This window comes from Rhincodon typus, chromosome 23, assembly GCF_021869965.1.
Source record: "Rhincodon typus isolate 14 chromosome 23, sRhiTyp1.1, whole genome shotgun sequence".
Classification (NCBI taxonomy): Eukaryota; Metazoa; Chordata; class Chondrichthyes; order Orectolobiformes; family Rhincodontidae; genus Rhincodon; species Rhincodon typus.
Window position 1 is genome coordinate 44,418,561 of NC_063354.1, and position 16,628 is coordinate 44,435,188.

Below are 16,628 nucleotides of genomic sequence, written 5' to 3' on the forward strand. Positions count from 1 at the left end.
CCTACTATCTCTATCCCTGGTACTACTGGTCTGGTCAGCACTGTAGGGAAGATTTTGTATGGTCTTCCAGACAGTGACTAAAACTGATATTTTGACATAGTCAGTACAGAAGGATCAGGTCAGCTCCTGATTGAACCTGTCATAGGAGCTTCTCAGCTTTATGCTCCACTGGCTCATAACATTACTGTATGTAGGTACTGGTATTATGGTTTGAGGGAGTGTACCCAAAGTCATTACGCTGTGCTGAAATGGGAAGAAATTCAGTCCTTTCAGTTTCGACCATCAATTTTCTCCTGTGGTCACTGCACTCAGGGGAGATGCAGCATGAACTGTGCTTAGGGTTTGAGTGAATAGAGGATGCACCAGAAAACTGAACTGAAATAATGACACTGGCATCTCAGGATGTGCCAAGGCTAGTATTTAGTATCCATTCCTACTTGCCCTTCAGAAAGTGCTTCTGAGCCACCTTCATGCACTGAAGTCTCTCTCTCACACTCCATCCTCCTCCCCTCATACCAAACCCCAAAATCACGCCCCAATGGATCCAATTCCACTCATTCTCAAAACCATCAGCCCACCACCACCACCCACAGCACACACACCCACCCTTCACCAGGCTAGACTCACTTTCTTTTGGTATCCACTTACATCAGTTACCTGTTGACAGCAGCTGTCAAAGTGCCTGTCTGGACTTTTAAATTTCAGAATACGGCAGCTGACTGCTGCGAAAAGGGGGCATTATTTGCCTTCTTCTGGCAGCTCTATGCTAAGAAAGACTTGAGAGAACAGAAATACATCTGTTTTTTTGAGGGGAGTCACGGTGAAATAAGGGGATCCCTTCTTTTGCTTAGGACTGCCACTTCCCTGAAAATCTGCACATTGTTTAAGACCGTGGATGAGGGGTCTATGAACATGGCACTGAGGCATGGGGCCAAAATTAAAGTTGGAGGACAGCGAGTGAAACAAAAATGCTACATCTGGCTGTGTGCCTCAAACAACCTCACCATCTAGACTCTCAAGATGCTATCAGAACTGGGGCAAGTTGCGAAGGGGAGTAACCTGCCATAAAGCTGTACCTTCCATGGAGGCTGGAATTGTGGGTAGAAGGGGAATTGGTAGGAAATCTTAACCAAGATATCAATAGTAATTTGTAATTCTCTGTAACATTGTGCATTCTATACTTATGCTCAAAGACAGCTTACAGCAGAATGGATCAATGGACACCAGAGAACATTCTGGAGTGAAGCTGAACCACTAAATACTTCACACAGAACTGTTTCCATCAGAGGCCAATGCAGCAAAGTGATCAGAATAATATAGCTCCCCAACACGTCACCCCCATACCTCGGGTAACTGGCTGTAGTCTCCATCATTCATGTCCCCGGTAATACGATGGTATGTATCCCTCATGAAGTTTCCAACAAATCGGAAGGCATAGGCTGTCACCAGCAGTGGAAACAGCTTGTATTGTTGAGTTTGGTAATCCAGTATCTGGGGTTCAGGATCACTAGCAAAACCAATCACAGGCAACACAAGATCCAATTACATTGCAATGCACACAAAGTGAAGCCAAAGCAAATCAAGTAATTCTTGTCCTTATCATTTCTTATTTCCACATCTTGTTTTCTTGGACTTAGGTCAGCCCTCTCTATTGTGCCATCATTAATTAAATGAATTCAGAAAAGAATTTCAACATCATAAAATCCCTACAGTGTGGAAGCAGGCTATTTGACCCATCAAATCCACACCGACCGTCCGAAGAGCATCCTACCCAGATCCACCCCTCCTATTCTATCCCTGTAACACTGCATTTCCCATGGCCAATCCACCTAACCTGCACATCTTTGTACTGAGGGACCACCCAGAGGAAACCCACGGAGACACGGGGAGAATGTGCAAACTCCACACAGACAGTTGCCTAAGGCTGGAATTAAATCCAGGTTCCTGGCACTGTGAGACAGCAGTGCTAACCACTGAGCCAATGTGCCACTCCAAAGATATCAAGGATCTCATTGCAAAGAGAGACATACTGAAGCTTTCTGGTCTTACATTCATCAGGAATGACAAATTTCAAAATCACAAAATCATTACCCTTTTATCCTACAGTATAAACTGTTGCGATCGTTTGGCTTTCTTGCATTTGTCCTGATGAGTGCAAAGTGAAACACCTTGACAACAGGCCTGTCTTTTCCTCAAGTTCGACACAACCAAGTGATTGGAACAGCAATGTATTTGAAGCTTGGAGGTAAGGCAGATAAATGTTGCCATGACACCGATCAGGCATAATCTAAGTGACTGGCAGAGAGGGCTCGAGGGAATGGATGATCAATGCCTGTTCCTACTATCATTGCTGCATAAAGGCGAGTTCAAATCATAAAGCTTCAGCTTTCCACTAAATAATTTTCGTCAGATTTGTGCCCCTTGTAGATGTGCATTAGGGACCTTTACTCATCCCATTTCTCAAGTGAAGGTGCTGTAAGAGTGGCCTACTCATGACAATATCGATCCAAACCACAGAATACTTCCACCCGACTAGTATAATAAATAGTCTATTTCACAGCTGAGCAGGCTCAAACAAGACCTATACAATCTCAGAATGAATTATCATTAACGTTGTGAATTATTGAAGGACAGCTGAACATGGACAATTCAGTCTCTGGAGACCAAGTAAGATCCGGAACCATGAACCGTCTCTCCCTCAGGTTAAGAAGTACAAGACTATGAAGACGATCACAGAATCTGCACCAAATGTGGTGAATCAAAATAGCAGAGACCACACAGTCGGTGAAATAAACAGGACAGAAACAGACCCTTCGGTCCAATTCATCCATGCCGACCAGATATCCTAAGTAAATCTAGTCCCATTTGCCAGCATTTCGCCCACATCCCTCTAAACCCTTCCTATTCATATACCCATCCAGATGTCTTTCAAATGTGGTAACTGTACCAGCCTCCACCACTTCCTCTGCCAGCTCATTCCATACACGCACCACCCTCTGCGTGAAAACATTGCCCCTTAGGTCCCTTTTAAAATTATCCCCTCTCACTTCAAACCCATGACCTCCCGTTTTGGACTCCTCCACCCCAGGGAAAAGACCTTGTCTATTCACCCCATCCACGACCCTCATGATTGTATGAATCTCTATAAGATCAATCCTCAGCCTTCAACACTCCAGGGAAAATATCCCCAGCCTATTCAGCCTCTCCCTATAACTCAAAGCTTCAACCCTGGCAACATCTTTATACATCTTTTCTGAATCTTTTCAAGTTTCACAACATCTTTCCTGTAGCAGGCAGACCAGAATTGAACATAATATTTCAAAAGTGGCCTAACCAATGTCCTATACTGCCGCAGCATGACCACCCAACTCCTATACTCAATGCACTGACCAATAAAGGCAAGCATACCAAACACCTTCTTCACTACCCTGTCTACCTGCAACTCCACTTTCAAGGAAATGTGGACCTGCACTCGTTGTTAGCAACACTCCCCAGGACCTTACCATTAAGTGTATGAGTCCTGTCCTGATTTGCCTTCCCAAAATGCAGCACCTCACATTTATCTAAATTAAACTCCATCTACCACTCCTCAGCCCATTGGCGCATCTGATCAAGGTCCCGTTGTACTCTGAGATAACCTTCTTCACTGTCCACTACACCTCCAATTTGTGTCATCTGCAAACTTACTAACCATACCTCCTATGTTCACATCCAAATCATTTACATAAATGACAATAAGCAGTGGATCCAGCGTCGATCCCTGTGGCACACTGCTGGTCACAGGCCTCCAGTCTGAAAAGCAACCCTCCACCACCCTCTGTCTTTTACCTCCGAGCCAGTTCTGGATCCAAATAGGTAGTTCGCCCTCTGTTCCGTGTGATATAACCTTGCTAATCAGTCTACCATGAGGAACCTTGTCAAAACTCAATCAAGTTAGTGAGACATGATTTCCCACGCACAAAGCTATATTGACTTTCCCTAATCAGTCCCTGCCTTTCCAAATATACATAAATCCTGTCTCTCAGGATCCCCTCAGACAACCTGCCCACCACTGATGTCAGGCTCACTGGTCTTTAGTTCCCTGGCTTTTCCTTACCACCTTTCGTAAATAGTGGCACCATGTCAGGGAACCTCCAGTCTTCCAGCACCTCACCTGTGGCTATTGATGATACAAATAATTCAGCAAGGGGCCCAGCAATCAGTTCCCTAGCTTCCCACAGAGTTCTAAGGTACACCTGATCAGGTCCCGGAGATTTATCCACCTTTATGCATCTTAAGGCGTCCAGCATTTCCTGCTCTGTAATATGGACACTTTTCAAGATATCACTGGTTATTTCCCCAAGTTCTCTAGCTTCCAGATCTTTCTCCACAGTAAACACTGATGCAAAATACCCATTTAGTATCTCCCCTATCTCCTGCAGTTCCACATATAGGTGGCCTTGCTGATCTTTAATGGGTCCTATTCTCTACCTAGTTACTCTTTTGTCCTGGGCAACGAATGTTGACACTCCGCACTGCAGTTTTACATGGCGTGAGTGGATCGCAAAATTGGAGTGTAACATACCCATACTCCCAAATACAAAGTGCAGGACTTACCCAGGTTTCAGCTCTGACTGGTGTCGGACTGCACTATAGCGGATGGCGATTGTACATGCTTGAGATAACGCACGTGCCGAGTCTCCTACAATCATTGAGCGTATAAAGACCATCGTGCCATAGGTCAGCTTGTCACTGGGTGGTTTCATGTATGTCCCATCTGGCATCACCTTGAAAACCCAATAAAATCCATTCATTGCATGTGCATAGCTGTGATGCACCTCCAGCGGTGAGATATGAGTCAGGCAACAAGTCTCACGTTATGCACTTACAGTCTGCAACAAGTACTCCCAAATCAGTTAGAGTTTTATTTTCAGCGGGATCAATCTCCCTTTGTTCTGCCTTCCTTGAAAGAGTGGTTCTCCTAAACAGCAGTATAGCATTGTTCATTTCCCCTCACTGCCAGACTCAGAGGAACAATGTCAATTTAATGTCAACTCAATGCTGCTACGGGCCCTCGGTTGCGCATTACTGCACCTCTGATTCGCTGCTGCATTGCTCCCAATGTTAAATTGAGCTTCCTCTCTGCTATGCAATGCCCTCTCCATATCAGCATCATACTAACCATTACATATTAGAGTGCAGCAAAGCAACTTTAAAAATAACTGATTCATGGAATGTGGGCTTCGCTAGCCGAGTCAGTATTTGTTGCCCATTCTTAATTGACCTTGAGAAGGCGACGGAGAGCTGCCTTCTTGAACTACATCAGTCTATTTGGTGTAGCTGTTCTCATAATATTGAGAGAGAAGAAAAACGGGAGGGCGTGGATTGCTCACTGTAGGATTCCCAGATTCTGACCTGCTCTTTGTACCCAGAGTATTATGTGGCTAGTCTTGTTTGGTTTCTGGGCAATGGTAACTCTCAGGATGTTGACAGTGGAGTATTCAGAGATGGCAACATCATTGAATGTTGAGGTGATGGTTAGATTGTCTCAGGTTGGAGATGATCTGGACATTGTCATGGTCTCATTGCATTTGAACATGTGTTGCTTAAGTATCAGAGTGGCAAATGCTGAACATTGTGCAGCCATCAATGCAAATCCCCACTTCAGACCTTATCGGGGTGGCGGGGGGAAGAGAAAAGAGTCATTGATGAAGCAGCTGAAGATGGTTGGGCCTAGGACACTACCCTGAGGAACTCCTGTAGAGTTGTCCTGGGGTTGAGATGACTGACCAATAACTATAACCATCTTCCTATGTGCCAGCTATGACTCCAACCAGGGGATAATATTCCTTCTCTACACATCATTCACCCCTCCCCCTATTGGATTATCAACAGAAGCACTGTTATTAACACTAATTATTCCAAGTGGTTTTAACAATGTTAACAATTAATTCAGCTTCCTCAATGCATTGAGTTCTGCTTTTAATTACTACTGAGTTGGTAGTGGAACGGTCAAGACAGAAGATACAATGAGCAGAGAATGTAAGTAAGACAAATCCTACTCATGTTGTCAGTCTCTAAGCAATCCCACATCCACTGTCCACTATATTACCTTTGCATATCGCATCAGCATGTTTTCACGTGGTACACGAACATTCTCCAGCTTCAGGTAACCATTGTCAACCTCATCATACCCAAACTTCGGTCCAATATCACCCACCACTACACCTGACGAAAAGAGAGCAAGAGGGAGGTCTGTGAAATAACTACAACCAATCCAGACTCAGTGCATTCATTCATGGGGTATGAGTAGTTGTGGGAAGGTCAGCATTTATTGGCCATTGTCATCAAGAAAGTGAGCAGTCAGGAGTTGTTTGCTAAGCCATCATAAAGGCAGTTAAGAGTCAACCACATCAGTAAGAATGGCTCACCTTCTTGGACAAACATTAGTGAACCAGATGGATTTTTAAATGACAGTGGTTTCAATGCACTACATTCATTTCATTAATTCTCCAGTTGCTGGCTGGATTCGACTCATTTATTTCTGATAGGTTCACTGAATATTAGAGCAAAGAGGGTATGTGGCGGACAACACAGTAGGGGCAGGACCTGACAGCGCACTTGGGAAGTGTGAGTGTGTGTGTATGTATGCGGGCTTGAAGAAAGGAGAGGAAGAGGAATTGCAGAAGCTGGTACAATGAGGGGTGCAAAAAGGACGTGAGCGAGAGGGGAGTGAAGAAAGGCTGTGAAGGATGAGGGATGGGTGTAAAGAGGGGCAAAACAGGACTTTCAAATACCTAGATATTGTTACTACTTAACTACACCAACTAACGAAAGAGTCAGAGACAATGGAAACAGAATCAGAAATGACCGTGGTGGTGACGTTTGATTTTTTTTTTGGGGGGGGGGGAAGAGTGGGGTGAAGCTCAACATCATTAGTCAAAGTCTCTAGATTTCTGATGCAAACCAACAGGCCACCATCCTTCAAATAAACAGGCCAGCATTTGAGGTTGGGCCTGATTAAACACTCTAGATTGTTCACAGCCAATAGTCAAGAGAACTAAAGACAAAAGGTCCCCGTATCTAATATAGGGCTGAAGAGCACCCAGGGCCTAAGTGAGCACTGCCTCATGGGCTATCTGATGATACAAACAGCAGCTTGTGTGTTGATGGCTTCCTTCATAAGCCTAGGGGTCCAGGAGAATTGCAGGATGATAATAGGTCCATCTGGTTCACCTATTACCGTTCTGGTAGTTATGTGAAACAGCAATAAAGGAGTTGCTAATGAATCCTAGCAATTAATCCACAGCAGTCCCAGACATAACATGTATGTTTGAAGTGAAGAAGAGCTTTCAGAGTGATTGATCCCAAGTCACAAGCTCATCTGAAGCAGGCACCACTTCATATAGACACAAAGGTCTGGTGAATGGAGCACTGAAATGTGTTTCGGTATCCCTCAGCTTTACTGAATTACGGCAATAAATGGTGCAAAAAACAAAGTAAAAACAGCTTGGAATCTTGCTGGTGACGAATATCAATTGAAACCTGCTCGCAACGCCACACAATTGAGCATCATGACTAGATTAAACTATAAATTTCTTGTTGCTGAATGATAGGAACAGGAGAGATTATTCAGCCTCTCAAGCCTGTTCTACCAGTTAGTTAGCTGATCAGCACCTCAATTCCATTTGCCCACTCTTTGTTCATGTTGGGCGAGGGACGGTGCAGGGTGACATTTGGAGATAGCTCTGAATCACGACAAATTCCATCAAACTCCTTACCAGGCAGAGGTTCATGACTGCCCATCTTGCGAATTGGTACAATGAAAGCATGCAGCCCTTTGCATTGACCTTGGGTATAGAGCTGAGCAAGGACAATAGCATGGTTTGAGGTCTTCCCCACTGTGCAAACAAAAAGCAAGGGTTAATGGGGAGTAACAGGTATAACACTCTCAAGTCAGGACTCACCGACCCAGGAAAGAGGATGAAACCAGGCTGAAAATTAACTGCACAAAAAGGAGCTTACAGCACAAAATAAAGCCATTTGATCTATTGTCAGTCTGTCAGTTCTTCGAAGAGCTTTCTCCCACTTAGTCCTGCAATCATCTCCATGTAAAATTAAATATCCAAAACCAGTCTGAAAATTATGAATAAATTATATTCTGCCATCTTTACAGCCTTATGTTCTAGTGTTTGATTCACTGCTTCTAAAAATGAATTGAAGATCTCAGCAACCTTACAATTTATTTTTTTCTTTCATGGACATGGGTGCCACAGACAAGACCAGCATTTGTTGCCCATCCCCAATTGTCCTTGAACTGAGTGTCTTGCTAGGCTACTTCAGAGGGCATTTAAGAGCTAAGCCACAGTGCAGTAGTCTGGACTCACCAGTAGGTCAGATTTCCTTCTCTGATTGTTCTAAAAAAAAATCTATTGTGTTTGTCATGGTAACCATTCTTGGTTCAACTCTATATTAGTTTTAAAAATTGAATTGAAATTCCACCAGTTGCCATTTGAAGTTGAATCCATGTACCCAGGCCTCCGAATTACTAATCCTGTGACAGGATACCCACTCACCATCTCCCTAAGGTTATGAAATTACCCAGATTATAAAGCAAGTGAAGGGAATGGAAAGAAAAATGGCCATGAATAAATGGAAACAAAAACAGAAATTGCTGGAAAAGCTCAGCAGGTCTGGTGGCATCTGTGGAGAGAAATTCAGAGTTAAGGTTCCAGGTCCAGTGACCCTTCCTCAGAACTCATGTTCTGATTTCTCTCCACAGATGCTGCCCGACCTGCTGAGCTTTTCCAGCAACTTGTTTTTGTTTCTCATTTCCAACATTCGCAGTTCTTTCGGTTTTTATGAATAATTAGACTTGCCAGTTGCTTTCATACACTCCAATCAAAAACAGAGCAGTTCTGAGTGGACTTCTTCAAATGTCAGTCTATCAAATGGGGGCCATGACTTCAACTTTACAGAACACTGCAGCATCTTGGATATTTACACCACCCCCTTGCTTCTTGTATGATAATGTAAAGGTCCCCCTTCCACACAGTGGCAAACATTACATCCTCCTTACATGCTCACTTACATCCTCCAGGCCACCATTTGATTGAGGTCACAGTTGGGCTGTTCAGCACAAACTCTTGAGTTGATGGGTCATAGGTTGCGGTTGTCTCCAAGCCTCGGATGAATGATCCTGAAAGTAACAGAGAAGCCAAAATGGCAGCCACGTGACTCGTGCAATTAGTGCGCACAATAGTGCAGACCACTTTCCTTGTTGTGACAGGCATTAAAAAAAATTCTTAAGATGTGGGATGAAAGTTGAAGAATGTCAGGAGGTCGTGAACCTTCGCCCCAAGCAATGATGTCCGTGTGGAATGACATCCTATACCACTTCAGAGAGCACTAGCAGTAAACCACTCAAGGTGGGAGCAGAGGCAAACCCAGAACGGGGTGGCAGGGCATTATTGAACTAGCCCTCATGCCAGTTTGTAAACTACCAGGTCTGGTGTGTTGAGTTTCCTGACTTATCCCAGTGAAGTCAACTTAGACCACTTGCCAACTCAAACAGAAATGAACACTGCAGGTGTTGTGTATCTGAGCTGGTGCTGGTAACACACGAGAGATCTATTTAACATTACTGGCCATGTTAAATGCACAGGACAAAGATGGAGAGGCAGAGGACAAAGATGGGGAGGCAGAGAACACACTGAGTAAAGATAAATGTGGTTCCCTTCAAGCATTTTAGTGAACAGCATTAACCTGTACACTTGCACAAACAGATGTAGCACTAAAAATAAAATCACGCATTCTATTTGTCTAGGAAGTTTTCTGAATAGGATTTAATGGTCCAATATTCTGAGACTTTAATTCATTCGATGGGAATTGCATTAGAGGGTGGAGGACAGAAACAGAACTATACCTGAAGCCTTTCCAAAAAAAAAGTCAGCTCCACACTCACAGTGACAGACAACAATACCTCTTCTGCAAGTCTACCTTTAAGAATTCTCTTTTGAATGTCTGATAACTGGGCTTGACTTCAGGGATGATGTTAACTTGGCCTCTGGTGCCTGCACAGCTCCAGTGAACTGGGACAGAAGTCCTGCTTGGTGCAAGTCCACAGCAGAGAGCTGCTTGGGTGCCTGGTGTGGGAAACGAACATATCACAAACAGGGTCCGAATGGAAGGGCTGGCTGCACAATAGAGGGTTTCCAGAAATAATGACTAATGGTATGGTCTTCTGTTGGAAATTAGAACATGGGGAGTCAATCCATGGGAGCGTGCAATGGTTTTCAGAGGGAACATCAATAACTGCAAGAGAATGCCAGCGCAGGAAAAGGCAATGATAGGTTCAATACCTGTTACTAGGACAATAAAATGATACTCTGACCAAGCCATTCACTGCTCTGATAGAAAAAGATCCCCCAGTGATGAGTTAAAACCATTAAACTGCTCCCACTTAAATAGTTAAAAAGTTTGCAGCTTACATCACCATATTATCAAATGACACAAACAAACAAAGAGGGTGGCTCTGGAGAGATTATCCACTTCCCCATACTGATTGAGGGGAGGAAGGTGAGAGAAAAACAAAGTGGCTCTTTGGACTACAATTGTTTCTTTAAATATGATAGCCCAATGGGTGTACCCAACAGCAATTACTACGTTAAAGACATACACAATAAGCGCACTCAAACTCCTAACACTCTTGTGAACTCTAGTCTCAAACAGAGATTGAAATAATGGCTGGGTTGAGAGGCGTCTCTCAAGGGGCCAAGGTGTGTTACCTAAAGATTATATTAAAGAGCAGTCAAATGTAAACTTACTAGCATTAGCCTGTCAGTTAGCCAACTGCAGAGCTCAAAGGACTGTGCAAAATCACCCCACACCCAGGGAGAAGGTTTGTGGTATAATTAAATTACCATAGACAGAGAGGAAGTTCCGAGTGGTCTGGCAGGTTTAAAAGTAAATAAATCTCAGGGTCAGATGAAATGTATCCCAGATTCTTGACTGAGACAGGGGAAATAGCAGGGGCACTTGTAAAAAAAATTTTTGATTCGCTCCTGGCCACGGGAATTGCTGGGGGACTGCAGGACATCCAATATGGAACCGTTATTCAAAAAGGGAGCATGAGATAAACCAGGAAACTACATGCCAGGTCAGTCTAACCTGCTGGGAAATCTATTGGAAGCAATTCAGGGACAGAATTAATCCGAATTTGGAGAGGCAAGGATTAATCAAGAGCAGTTGGTATGGTTTTGTTAAGATGAGGTCATGTCTGTCTAACTAGAACTAATTTTTTGATGAGGTGACCAGGACTGTAGATGAGGACATGCTTTTGATGTAGTCTACTTGGATTTCAGCAAGATTTTTGATGAGGTTCCGCATGGGAGTCTGTTAGCGAGGATCCAATGGATCAATGGAAATTTGGCAAATTGGATTCACAAGTGGCTGAGTAACAGGAAGTAGAGAGTGATGGTTGAGGGTTTGTGCTTTGACTGGAAGTCTGCGTCCATTGGGGTCACACAGAGGTCAGTGTTGGAGCTTTCGCCATTCGTGGTTTATATAAATGATTTAGACTTGAATGAGGGAGGGCTGATCAGTAAGCTCACACTCAATTCAAAAATTGGGGTGGTAAATAATGAAGGGCATAGCCTTAGATTACAGAAAAATATAGATGCTTGGTCTGACGGGCTGAGCAGTGGCAAATGGAATTAAATCTAGATAAATGAGAAGTGATACACTTCGGCAAGGCAAGCAAGGAAAGGGAATACATCAGAAGTAGTGGGACTTTGGGAAGTACTGAGGATCAGAGGAACCTTGGTGTGCAATCCCTTAATGTACCAGGACAGGTGAATAAAGCAGCTCAGAAGATATATACTTTATTATTCGAGACAGAGTTTAAGATCAGGGAGTTCATGCTGGAACTGTATAACACATTTGAATTGCCACAGCCGTTCTGAAATCCACATTATAGGATGGATATGATAGACCTGGAGAAGATGAAAAGGAGGTTTAGAAGGATGTTGCCTGAGCAGTTATGAGAAGAAATTGGACAGATTGGAGTTGTTTTCCTTGGAGCAGAGGAGACTGAGGGAGGACATGATTGAAAGTGTATAAAATTGAGGGGTATAGACGAAGAAACTTCTCCCCTTGATGGAGGGAAATGACCAGGGTGGGCACAGATTTAAGGTAAGGGGCAAGAGTTTTACAGGAGATGTGAGGAAAAGCTTTCCCACCCAGAGGGTGGTAGAAATCTGGAACTCATTGTAAGGCTGGAGGAGGCAGAAACTCTGCTGGAAAATGGGATTAGAATAATTAGATAGTTGTTTTTGACTAGCACAAATGTGCTGATAGGATAAAGGTCAGAATTAAACTCCAGCTCTAAGTTTCTGTACTATACCATGGCCCATCTCAGTTTGGGCATAGGTGCCAATGATCTGCAGGTTCCAAGCTGGCATGAAGAAGCGATCCTGTTGTTCAGGAGTGGCCTGGTTGAGGATGGTGGGTAGGAACATGCCCAAGTGGAGATCTAGGGGCTCTGGCCGTCCACGATGTACATAGCTGTGGAAACACAGGCAGGATTGCAGGGTCAGGAACAAGAAGGGGAAAGGAGCAAAGCCGGAGGAAGGAAAAGGGTTGCCGGGTGTTGGGGGGGAAAACAGAGAAAAGAAGACAGGTTGCATGTGAGATTTGATTAACTCTTGCATGCTGCAGCAATTACTGATCAATCATGAAGAAATTATGAGTGCAAGAAGTATTGAATCTGGATCAATCAGAAGCTAATCAAGCTCATTAATGATACTGAGACGATCAAGCAGCCATTTGTGCATTCACTATGTTGCGTTCTCACAAAAATACACATTAGATGTTGTGTTCTCAATCTATTTGAGATCTGCAACCACCTCCTGGTTTACTCTTTCAGATGGAATCCTAGTGTTTCCTATGAAACCTGGATGTTAGTAACACTAATATTTCCTGATTTTTGACCGCACTGCGTACCTGTCATCAACAGGGCAGCTGTCTAATGACAAACTACAGAAAACCACCACTGAATTATGTTTTTAAAAAACTCAGCAATGAACACTTTGATCGCAGATACTGACTGGCATTACAAAGACCAAGTTTGTGAGGCCTCAAATTTTCATACTAACACACAAGGCTTTGTAATGGAAGAAACAAATGTCAGCAATATAAACAGAAATAGTAACTGCAGACAGAAAAGACAAATAACAGTTGCCAGAGGCTCTTTGACAGCATTAGTCAGTCGCTCTATGCAAGAGTCAATCGACATGGGGCATTTTACATTTCTGGGGCTTTAGTGCTCAAGTTTCCAATAAAAACAAGTGATATCACACCACAATAGTTTTCATCAACTTTGGGGGTGTGAGAAATTACTGAGGCTGTACTCACAAACAAGAAAACAAGTGGTGGAAAATAGAACACCTTCAAAACATTCACTTCTTTGAGCCATTTTAATGGGCATGTTCTCTTTAAAATTAGCAATAAAAATTGAGATGCGCACTATATGTGGCACCTTTCTTCCGTATCTGGTCACTGCATTATGCAGGAGGCAGCAACAGTCTACAATGTGAGATGTACATTTGCAAACTCTCATGTCACCAGTTCTTAATGTCCAGATTCACACAATGGCTGGATTAAATGCTTTTAAAAAAGGGATTGGGGGATACAGGAGACAGATGAGAGAAGGATTTTTTTGCACTCAGTCAGTTATCAGATCCGATTTAACAAGAGCAGAAGCAGGGATTTACGCATTGGTTCACATTGTCATGCCAGTGTTAAAACAAGCCAACTACTTGTTTTAGACAGAGGTAGTAAGAACTTCCGATGCTGGAGTCAGATAACACAGCGTGGAGCTGTAGGAACACAGTAGGCCAGGTAGCATCAGAGGAGCAAGAAAGTTGACGTTTTGGATCAGGACTCTTCTTCAGAAAATTTCTGAAAAAGGGTCCTAGCCCGCAACGTCAACTTTCCTACTCCTCTGATGCTGCCTGGCCTGCTGTGTTCTTCCAGCTCCACACTTATCACTTGTTTTAGGCATTGTTTGCCACTATTACCACGAAGACAGCAAGTCAAAAGCATGCATTTAAAGCAAAGCAAAATTATTTATTGGCCAGCAACTGAAACAAAATGGCAGGCATAATTGAGCATTGACAGAATTAGTCAACAGTCATTCATGACATTGGGGGGGTGGGGGAGTGGGGAGTGGAGTTGGTCTAGGAATAGGGAGAGGAGGGATAGGGAAGCGAGAATATAGGGTAATGCTTATGGAATACCAGGTTTACCACTGAACACCTCAAGAGACTCTCCTTGATGCCAGAATGAACATGGGGGAGCTAGGCAGGGTAAAAATAAAAATTTAATATTTAAAGAGTTCCACAGTACATCAGGAGTACCACAGAGTGTGGGAGTAGTGCACGGCAGCTGTTCCCAAACCATTTTAAACTTAAATTAAGCCTGCATTATAGAAATCATTAAGTGGCAGAGTTGAGTTTCAGTTTCATCAGACTTTGACAGAAAGGTTCATCAATAAACTGTATATCAATAAACCAGATGGAGATTTTCTGCATTTTTTAAGATAGCTCCAGCCACAATTTCTCCTTAACCCACTTAGCTGGATATGCCAGCCCCCATTTTGTAAAACATCTTTATTGCTCTTTGTACCACTTGCTTGCCCTCCGCTAATCTTGGGTACATGACTGGCTCACATCTCCACCAAAACAAGGGCCAGCAAGTTGTACCCAGAAGTGTGCAAGAATGATCTACCAGCTTTCTCCATCATCTTCCTTGCTGCATGGTCTTTACCTCGACAGCAACGTCAGGACGAGGAACTCGCCATGCATCAGGTATCAGCCTTCCCTCCCACCACCACGTGTACCTTTGCCTTTGAGTTGACCAAGACAAGGGCACCCCACCATTTCGAAGGGGCAACTTGTTGGCCATGGTCAGGTTCATAGTTTGTAGCAGGGGGATGTCATGTGATCAAATACCCAATCATCTCTTGAGAACACTAACCGTGGCCCAGTTCTGTCTGGGCATAAGTGCCGATGATCTGCTGGGTGTAAGACAGGTGCAGCCATTTCTCTTTCTGCTCTGAAGTGCACTGATTCTCCAGGGTAGGTATGAACATAGCAAAGTGCAGGCCCAAGGGTTCTATTTTGGATTCCAGACAAGTTCTGTAGGGTATAATAAATAAGTGACACGGGATAGTGACTCACTATGTTACACAATATTTATTGGCAATGGTGTTTTACACACACTGTTCCGATGACTGCAGCATTACGCAAATGTTCACAACCAAATTTTCAGAGGTCTCAGAAACCCATACTATCAGTGTTCTACACCAGATGATGAGGAAAATCATTGAGCTGTTAAGGGTATTGGGTGACAGAAAGAACTTTGGCCAGGTTAGGATTCACAGGATTTGCCGTCAGGACCTTGTTGCTTCATCCACAGGAGACCTCTTCACAGAAAACTTATATACACATACACCAATCATGCAAAAGAAACAGCTTCAATTGTATAGTTAAGACTGCATCTGAAACAGTTTGAGTGTTTTGGTCTCCTCATCTCAGGAAAGATATTATTACCAAAGAGGGATTGCAACAAAAAGTCAGCATTTTGTTCCCAGGGGTGCCCTATGAAGAGAGGTTGGGAATACTGCGACTGTGCTCTTTGGAGTTAGGAAGAATGAGGGGTGACCTCACTGAAACTTACAAAAAAACTTAAAAGGGATATTCAGAGCAAATGCAGGTAAGACGTTTCCCTGGTTGGGAAATCTACAACCGGCAGGGATGTGGGGAGACACTACAAAATAAGGGGAATGCCATGTCAGTCTGAGATGAGAAGAAATATTTTTCATTCAAAATGTGGTGAATCTTTGGAATTTTTCACCTCAGAGGGCTGTGGAATATCAGTCTTTAAAATACTTAATGTGGAGGTTGACAATGTTTTATCACTCATGTAAGAGATGGTGTATGCAAAAGTGTTTGATCAGCCAGATCAGTCTTAAATCACAGGACAGACTCAATGGGCTGAATGGCCTACTCCTGTTTCTACATTGCTAACAGGCGAAGAATAAGACCAGCAAGCCATGCACAGTTTCCTCTTTATTGAGCTATGGGTCCCATGTGAACTGCAGTCGTCATAATCTCTCAGCATAGAGCAGCCAGATTAGGAAAGGCCAGGGATGCATAAATGGGGCACTTTCAAGTAGTATTTTCCGTGGCTCATGGTGCGTGTAAAAATTCAGTGCTAGAGCCTCAGCTAAATACATCAAAGTCATTAATATAGATTGAAGAGACAAAGTACTACATCAGCAAGTTGAGGTACAAAGGTTAGGAAAAGAAAGAGGACAGAGGCTACAAAGAGATATAGACAGGCTCAGTGGGAGGCAAGATAGTGGAGTTATTTACTTTGGTTCGAGGAACAGAAAAGCAGGATACTACTTTCTAAAATAAAAGATGCGAAATAAGTTGTGTTGATGCTCAAAGATTTCAGATTTGCTCATTTAAGGAACACAAAAAGTTGGCACACAGGAGCAATAAGCAATCTGGAAAGAAATAAGCAATCTGGCCTTTAATGCAAAGGGTTTGGAGTACAAGATCAAAAGTGGATAGCTATAATTG

At 43.4% G+C, this 16,628-nt stretch overlaps 1 protein-coding gene across 5 annotated transcripts in view; it reads right to left on the reverse strand.

Moving 5' to 3' along the window:
• acox1 (acyl-CoA oxidase 1, palmitoyl) overlaps positions 1-15,801 on the reverse strand; it is a 30,360-nt gene extending 14,559 nt beyond the window's left edge. For 2 of the 5 annotated variants that reach the window (XR_007264552.1, XM_048610769.1), the window contains exons 1-6: positions 15,016-15,800; positions 9,071-9,178; positions 7,761-7,880; positions 6,092-6,207; positions 4,597-4,766; positions 1,345-1,507 (exon numbers count right to left, since the gene is read on the reverse strand). Coding sequence is in view for 4 of the 5 variants with exons in the window: in XM_048610769.1 (XP_048466726.1) it covers positions 1,345-1,507; positions 4,597-4,766; positions 6,092-6,207; positions 7,761-7,880; positions 9,071-9,178; positions 15,016-15,130 (792 nt within the window). In the remaining variant the exon portion in view is untranslated. Of the gene's footprint in view, positions 1-1,344; positions 1,508-4,596; positions 4,767-6,091; positions 6,208-7,760; positions 7,881-9,070; positions 9,179-12,382; positions 12,587-15,015 lie in introns of those variants that run through there. The other 3 variants (XM_048610768.1, XM_020533161.2, XM_048610767.1) reach the window with 2 other exon arrangements.
• Between the last annotated feature and the right edge of the window lie 827 nt (positions 15,802-16,628).